Source organism: Zeus faber (genome assembly GCF_960531495.2).
Source record: "Zeus faber genome assembly, chromosome: 11".
Classification (NCBI taxonomy): domain Eukaryota; kingdom Metazoa; phylum Chordata; class Actinopteri; order Zeiformes; family Zeidae; genus Zeus; species Zeus faber.
The window spans coordinates 22,145,035-22,153,028 of NC_137205.1; the positions used below are offsets into that span (position 1 = coordinate 22,145,035).

Genomic DNA, 7,994 nt, shown 5'->3' on the forward strand with positions numbered 1-7,994 from the left:
CATCTTTGAACTATAAACCCTTTCCCCACCCCCCAAAAAAGACAAAAATGAACATAAACAAGAAACATCCGAATCTACAATTCACACAGTCAAAGTGGGAAATCCTGCAAGATGCATAAAACATATGGATTGTGCAAAAGAGAATAAATAATATTGCGCAAGACAAAATGATGGACACCAGTCATAACATAAATAATTTCATTTATTTCAAATTGCAATGTTTCAGTTTCATGTTTTGCATAAATACGTACAAATCTAGACATAATAGGCCTTTAACCGCTCGCTCACTCACTTTATGGTCTTGTTATTCATTTTTATCGTTGTCTCCTGATTCTAATCTGCCCGCATCTCCTGGTGGGATCCATATGTTGTGTGAAAACACAGAATACAGAGAAACTGCTGAAATGAAAAGAAGAGTCTCCCGCCACGCCAGAAGGGAGGCGGTGGCTGCAGTTACTCCATTCCCCGGAATCTTTTTTTGATTGATGCTCAAAAAGTGCATTGCTTCATCTCTTCTTTGTCAATATGATCGATTTGATGTGGCGAGCGCCCCGATCTGAAAGAAACACACACACACACACACACACACACACACACAAAACAATGCAATATTTCATGTCTAACTCCAAACGGTAAAGAAAAACACTGCTGGCGTTACCCCATTCCGATTGGTCGGCGAGAACAATCAGTTATTTCTCAATAACGGCCGCTGTCCGTTCAACTTCAATGGAAGACTTGGAAGAGATCAATATGGAAAAGTCCAGTTCCACATTAACAACAGTAAATAGCTTCGTCATATGTAGGGTGAAGGTTTTTTTTTTTTTTTTTTTTGATGTGGCTTATTTTGCCATTTTGTTGTGGTGTTAACTGCGTTATTGCGGACTGTTTTTCTTAGCAGAAGCTCCTACACTAGGCATACTAGTTATAAAATCATTTCAAATCAATATTCCGTCTCAATGCATCCTTTTATTTGGGAAGTAGCTGTGTAATAAAAATAAATAAAAAAAATCCCGCACAGAGTGATACAAGTTTTGATCACCCTGCTGGGGGTTATTTTGTGATAATGACTGACTGACTGTACATTATTGCTTGTCACACATATCTTGTTCTGTTGATATACTTCTATATACCATGTACCACTGGGTTAACTTATTGTGCTTCACATATTCCTTGTACGTATTCGGTTATTATTACTCTCTCTCTCTCTCTCTCTCTCTCTCTCTCTCTCTCTCTCTCTCTCTCTCTCTCTCTCTCTCTCTCTCTCTCTCTCTCTCTCTCTTCTATATATATATATATATATATATATATATATATATATATATATATATATATATATATATATATATTCTGTACCGTGAAGTATTTTGACTTTGACTTTGACTTCTTGCACTGTACGCACTGACTCATGCTGCCGCAACGATTGAGTTTCCCCCTCGGGGATGAAAAATAAAAAAAATAAAAATAAAAGGTCTAATTTTTGAAATGGCCAATTTGGAGTCGAACAGTTTTCGGTTCTTGTTAGGATTTCCGTGCGCTGAAGTGTAATTCATTTAATGGGCGTGCAGCGCGGGGCCATGCTCACCCTCTCTGCCGCTTGCTCTTCTCGTATGCGCTGACAGACACCGCCGCTAAAAAGGCCAAAATCAGGAATCCAACCAGTGCAGTCAGTCCGGTGACAGCCTTGTGCCCGAGGCTCACGTGGCCTGAAATATCATTGTGGCGAGTTATCAATTAAAAAAACAACAACAACAACATACACTTTAACACACAACAAGCATTTTACTCAAATGTTTTAATCGAAATAATTTTCATTGTCTGGGGCGACAAAGCCGAAGCTGAAATATTGCATCACCATTGATAGACGATACTCTTTAACAGCCAATAAGGCAGGCAAAGTCAGATAATCCCGATAGCATTTAAGGGTTGAATAATGGATTGCATCCAGGATGAGTATTTATACAACATATCTCACTGTACTGGAGGAATTATTTTCTTTGACTTGTAAAAGAAACAGCTTTTTTTTCTTTTTCTTACACACACAGAAAGCAAGGGGGAGCGCTGTGCGACTTTTTCATTTTTTTTTTTTTTACGAGTACTTTGTAAATGTGGTTTTAGTGTAGGAGGGAGGGGGGGGCACGAATTTATAATTTAAAAGAGGGAAGAAAAAACCCAGAGTGGCTCACGCAGAGTTTTAGTTCTCCGACGCCCCTTTTAGTTGTTTTTATAAGCCTGGTAATAATTGTGGTCGAAGAAACAAAAGGAGTCTGGAACAATGAAACCGAAACTCGGTTTGCAAGACGTTCTTTCTTCAAGATATAAAGAGACTATTCGTCAGGCTGTACAGGGGGCGTGTCGTTTTAAGGGTGAAAATGAGCGGGTTGGGGCACGCTTTCGATGTGGTGAAATGGACGAATGGAAAACAAATAATGAAATATTGCAAATCAAAATTCAACAGTGTATTCAGGTAGGGCGCTTCATCCACTTGATTTATATTTTTAGGGGACGTTGTGTGATTTAAACTTCACCACTCCCAAAAATATCACGATGGGTCCATACGCACGGAACCATTCACTTATTGCATTAAATTACAAAATGCCAACAACAATCTTAAAAACCTTCCCTCCTCAATCATCCTAACAAATGAACAGAACAGAACGTCCTTGCCTGCGTCGTACCATTAACCTATATTAACGCCCGTGTCAGAGCTTCCCGCGGCATCGCTGGACGTACGCAAAGTTGGGGGATGATGGATGGAGGGCCCCCGTAATGAAGGAGGAGCAGGTGTTAGCGTGACACACTTTCAGGGCCGCGAGGGAGCGCGCCGAGCCATTAGGGCCGACGCGGACTCACCCTGGCCGGGCGCGGCCGAGGCCAGCATGTGTTCGGTGGCGCTCAGGTCGCCGTCGTTGACCTCGGGCCGGATGCCCAGGATGTGACACATCAGCGGGTAGATGTTGACGGTCTCGAAGGGCCCCACCTCCAGGTTCCTCCTGAAGGCCGGACCCACCGCCCGGAAGAAGGGCTTCATGTCCATCTCCTGGTTGTCGTAGCCGTGCTCTCCCTTGTGGAACTGAACCGGCAGGTACTGCAGGGGTGGGCGACAAGAGGGAAAGGCCACTTTCGTGAACCAGTTTCACGGTGACCCCGGAATCCAGGGTAAATTAGGGTCAAATCTCGCGGGAACACAGGCGACGGTGGAGAGGCGTCCCGGCCACAGGAGTTGTCCTGGAGTGCTTTGTTTCAGACGACAGAGGGCGATATTGGCCAAGTGATATTTCACGGCGCTGAACAATGGCGCCTTTTCTTTCTCTTTTACTATTGTGTGGTTTTCATGTGGAAGAATGAGGCCGCCAAGGTGAAACTATCCATATCATCGAGAGGAAAAAAAAAAAAAAAAAAAAGACAGCCATCGGCTAAAAATGTGATTTCTTTTTTAAATTAGGCTACATCTATATCTCATAAATGCCTCTAAATGTACGTCACACACTGTAATGCAAGTTACACAGATTCCATAGAGTCTCGCACTCAAAGGTCGAACATCATATCATGACTCTTTGTTTTATGTTGTCAGTCTCTCCCTGTTACGTAACTTTATTAACAGGGCTGACCTCAACTTTGATCAAACTGAGAGCAGTTTCAGAGTGGTCATAAAGCGGCGATGAGCGATACAGGTTATTGTGGGCATGATTAGGGCTTGTTTTGGAGTTTATTTTGGGTTTTTTACATAACGCATTCCATCATTTCTTTAATTTATCCCTCAAACCACGTTAGGATTTGATGGCTGACAATATTGAGTGCTGCAGCTGCTTTTCAGTTGCACAGTTACCGCGGCGCCAAATGAATGAAGGAGCGGAGCCAAATGTAAATGCTAATTTTGGATTTTGAGGCATGACTAGCTTTATGAAGCATTTGAGAGCTCTGCATGTCATCAGCCATGCCAGGATCATCCTGGGGACGTGCAAATGCACTTTGATTAAAATTCAATGCTCTAAGAATGTAGTCCTTGTTTCCGCTCTAAAAGATTCCATTTTGGCAATCGTGACAAGTAAAATGAATTCTTGTGACACATAGGCATTAGGCAAGCCTCGTTTGATCTACCTATCTACCTATCTATCTATCTATCTATCTATCCATCTATCCATCTATCCATCTGTCCATCTGTCCATCTGTCCATTTGTCCATCTACCTATCTACCTATCTACCTGTCTACCTGTCCATCTGTCTATCTATCTATCTATCTATCTATCTATCTATCTATCTATCTATCTATCTATCTATCTATCTATCTATCTATCTATCTATCTGTTTATCTATCTATCTATCTATCCGTTTATCTATCTATCTATCCGTCTATCTGTCTGTCTGTCTGTTACAGCTAGATAGTCCATTCAATGTTGATTCAATCTGACACTGATGAGACGGCTCACGATGTGATTCTACATCAATATAAATTTTAGACATCATGAAAATTGCTTCCAATTTTCCATCGCGTTAAGTGGTACATAAAATGTAATATTTCAATTAATATCTGATTGTGGTGGTATTTCATTTAACTGGAAAATTGCTCCATAGCTTCCCAACAAATTATTGATATGACAATTTAAAATCAATTGAGAAATTGAATGTAATTAGATCTACACAAACTCAACCAATAGATTGTTCTACATTATATTGCTCTACTTTACTCACCCCGTTGATCACATAGCCGGGGTCCGCCCACAAGACGATGGGGAGAATGCGGGCGTTGTTGGCGAAGTGGAGGTGCTCGGGCATCTCCTCCTTCTTGTAGACATGGAGGTTGGGGTGTGCACCCTTCAGGGCCTTGTATACCTTGTCAAGCCGGCCGGGCTTGGGCAGCAGCATCCCCGAGGGCCCGAAGTCCACCAAGTGGAAGGACAGGTCACGGAATGAGAAGCCGGGGATCCGTGACAGCGTGATCTCCTTCACCAGGCCGTTGCGGTACACGTTGCTCATGCCGTGGTCGGACGTGATGATGATGTTCAGGGCGGCCGTCAGGGAGCGACGCTCTGCCGCGCTCCGGATGTAGCCCACCGTTCTGTCCACCTGCCGGACCATCTCCCGCCGCTCCGGCGAGTCGGGCCCGTACCTGTGGCCCGTGCTGTCGGGCTCGCCGAAGTACATGGACACAAAGTCTAGATCCTTGTCTCGGAACCAGTCCATCACCTTGTCGGTGTTCTCGCGCCATGCCGTCTCGTTTTTGTAGTTGTAGAACGGCGGCTCCACCTCCCTCTCCAGGGCCTTCTCCCCCTGGTAACTGGAAGCGGTGCCGGGGAAGTGGAGAGAGCCGGCTTTTAGGCCCTGCAAGGTTAAAAAAAAATAAAAATTATATATATATATATATATATATATATATATATATATATATATATATATATATATACCATGCTTACATGCTTGCATTTACACCCACCACACACACACACACACACACACACACACACACACACACACACACATTAATCACACAATACACCAGCCCACGCACTGACAAGCTTTCCTTCTTAAGTTAGTCAACTCACATGCAAAAAAAATAACTAGCTGCAAGTAGTTAATTAATTTCATTGAACCGGCTGCAGCTGTTGTGTGTCACATTCTCAGTTGTGAGAGCACAGGCGGTGGGTGAAAATGTTCACGCAAACATCAATGTAGTAATGTCCTCGCTCTGCTGTCGTCTGAATGTAGTTTCCCCTCACAGTGTTACACTGAAAAATGGCTTTGATAACAGATCATTTGGTGTCTGGAAACAAGGGATCCTTGAAATAGAACAGGTATGTGAAGGAGGGTGATCTCTAGAAAATCTATACGGGTGATAAGGATAAGGACAGACCTTCACATGAAAGTAAGTGGCTGTTGTCACGAACATTTGGCTATTTACTCAGAAACTGGTCTTTGGCTTCACCGTCAGACGCGGCGGTACACACCTGCTTCTGAGCCGTGATCCAGATCGGCAGCGAGCCGTTGTCCCACCACTCATTGACTAACTGCGTCTGGTAGTATGGCTTCTTTTGGAAAGTGGTCGTGTTGAACCACATGTTGTGGATCACGCCGTGGTTCTCGATGTAGCGGCCTGTGGAAGAGTGAGAGAGACAGAGAGAGAGAGAGAAAAAAAAGGGAGAATTGCCGTCAATCTGCACGCTGGCGTTATTCATAGGGCGACACGTTCTTATTGAAAATTCAATCAACTTCACAGGCTGAGTGGCGTGTCGCTCCCGCACGAGGTCTTAAGACCAACACAGGAGATTAGAGCAATTTAATTTCAAGGAAGTTAAATTCTCTTTTAAGTAGTGCTGATGATTTGAAAGGCAAAATAAGGAAAAGAAAAAAGAAATGGGGCAATTTCTTTCCTCAGTCGTCCAAGCATAATCATCTTAGGTTGCCATAAAGCTGTTGGACCGTGGGCCATTCAATTACGACGAATTCCTCTTCCTGTAGCCTTTTCAATTCTTGTAAAAAAAAATAGATCAAAAGGAAAACTTAAGACTCTCCTGTCGGATAGCAATATAGACGTCCACCGCAATCTCATCTTTCGCCGTAGATACTCATGGACACCGAGGCTTTACCTGTCAGCAGCGTGAAGTGTGAAGGGCTGGTTATGGTCAGGTATGGCGGCGTGACGTAGCAGGCTTTGACCCCGTCCTCGGCCATGGCGTCCAGGTTCGGCGTGTCCACATCGCGGTCGTAGTCCCACCTGAAGCCGTCGAAAGAGACCAGCAGCACCTTCTGTCCGGGCGCGGCGGGTTCGCCCAGCGGCACGGCCAGCGTCAGTGAGGTGGAGAGGACGCAGAGGGTCGCAGCGGGCCACAGCATAGCGCGGCGTGGCGGGTAACTTCACCGAGAGGCGAGCGAGCGGGATTGTGAGTATTCCCCCGTGTGTCGCGTCTATTCCTTCATTGACCCAGATCCCTCGCATCACACCTGATCCGCCGCTGTAAAACAAGACCCTGATCAAAGTTTAAGCTTATCTTATCTCCTTGTGTTGGGTAGACGTATTCTCAGCACATCTCACGCGTTTCCCAATCTTCTTTATTAGTTGCTCTCTACAGTAACTGGACTTGTTTTTACGGCTGAAGATTGTCAACACAAGTATGTTGTTTTCTTTTTCTTTCTTTTTCTTGTGCTGCCAGCATGCTGGGCATACGACGCAGAGTATTTGTGCCGTTGCGTCGAGCGCAGAGTTAGCCTGCAAGTGGAGTTCAACTCCTCAACCGGCAATGCAACTCTTTATTCATTCTTTCGTCATCAGAGAACTGCTGCAGTAACTCTGTCCTGTGGACGACCTGTGGGACGACAAGAGCACAGTTTTTTTTTTTTGTTCGACAAAACCGCCACCGATCCCCCTCTTTGGAGAACGATCTTACCATGTTCAACTAATCATCATTACTACTCCAAGAGGGTGGAGCCACCACGGGTGAGACAAATAAACATAGAACCAAACAGCATGTACATGTACATGGAAAAACGTAAACATAGAAACAAAGTAAATCAGTGAGAAAAGGAGAGGGATTTAATCAGAGGGGTGTTCAAAGCAGGTGATGGTGGTGTGTGTGTGTGCCTGGGATGAGTCCGTGGGTGGGTGTGTGCGTGCGTGTGTGTGTGTGTGTGTGTGTGTGTGTGTGTGTGTGTGTGTGTGTGTGTGTGTGTGCTGGCATGCATCCACCAGTGAGTACACAGGACTTGTCTGCATCACTTTTGGTGTATGAGGTCAGAATTATATCGTAGCCCCTCTCCACGACCATGGGACAGCCCACCCCCATGTGCCGGCGTAAGACGCACCTGCAGGTGCAGAACCCGGGCTGCAAACACCAGGCACGGACCACAAGCCCAGAGCCAGGTCCCACCCCGCCAGGACCGCCCGTCCCGCAGGTCTGCCCCAATGCCCCCCCCCACGCCCCACGCAAAGGTAAGGCCCGCAACACCGCACCTGGCTATGGCTCGCTCAGCCACAAACCCGAGCGCCCACCCATATAGCCGAG

At 45.3% G+C, this 7,994-nt stretch overlaps 1 protein-coding gene across 1 annotated transcript; it reads right to left on the reverse strand.

Annotated features, from left to right (window-relative positions):
- Nucleotides 1-1,578: 1,578 nt before the first annotated feature.
- LOC307237344 (ectonucleotide pyrophosphatase/phosphodiesterase family member 7-like) lies at nucleotides 1,579-6,747 on the reverse strand (the record flags this gene model as incomplete). Its single annotated transcript, XM_080010057.1, has 5 exons — nucleotides 6,582-6,747; nucleotides 5,943-6,088; nucleotides 4,690-5,319; nucleotides 2,851-3,085; nucleotides 1,579-1,703 (listed from the first exon to the last, which is right to left on the reverse strand). The coding sequence occupies exons 1-5, from the start codon at nucleotides 6,664-6,666 to the stop codon at nucleotides 1,579-1,581; spliced, it is 1,221 nt and encodes a 406-aa protein (XP_079866183.1). The 5' UTR covers nucleotides 6,667-6,747.
- Nucleotides 6,748-7,994: the final 1,247 nt, after the last annotated feature.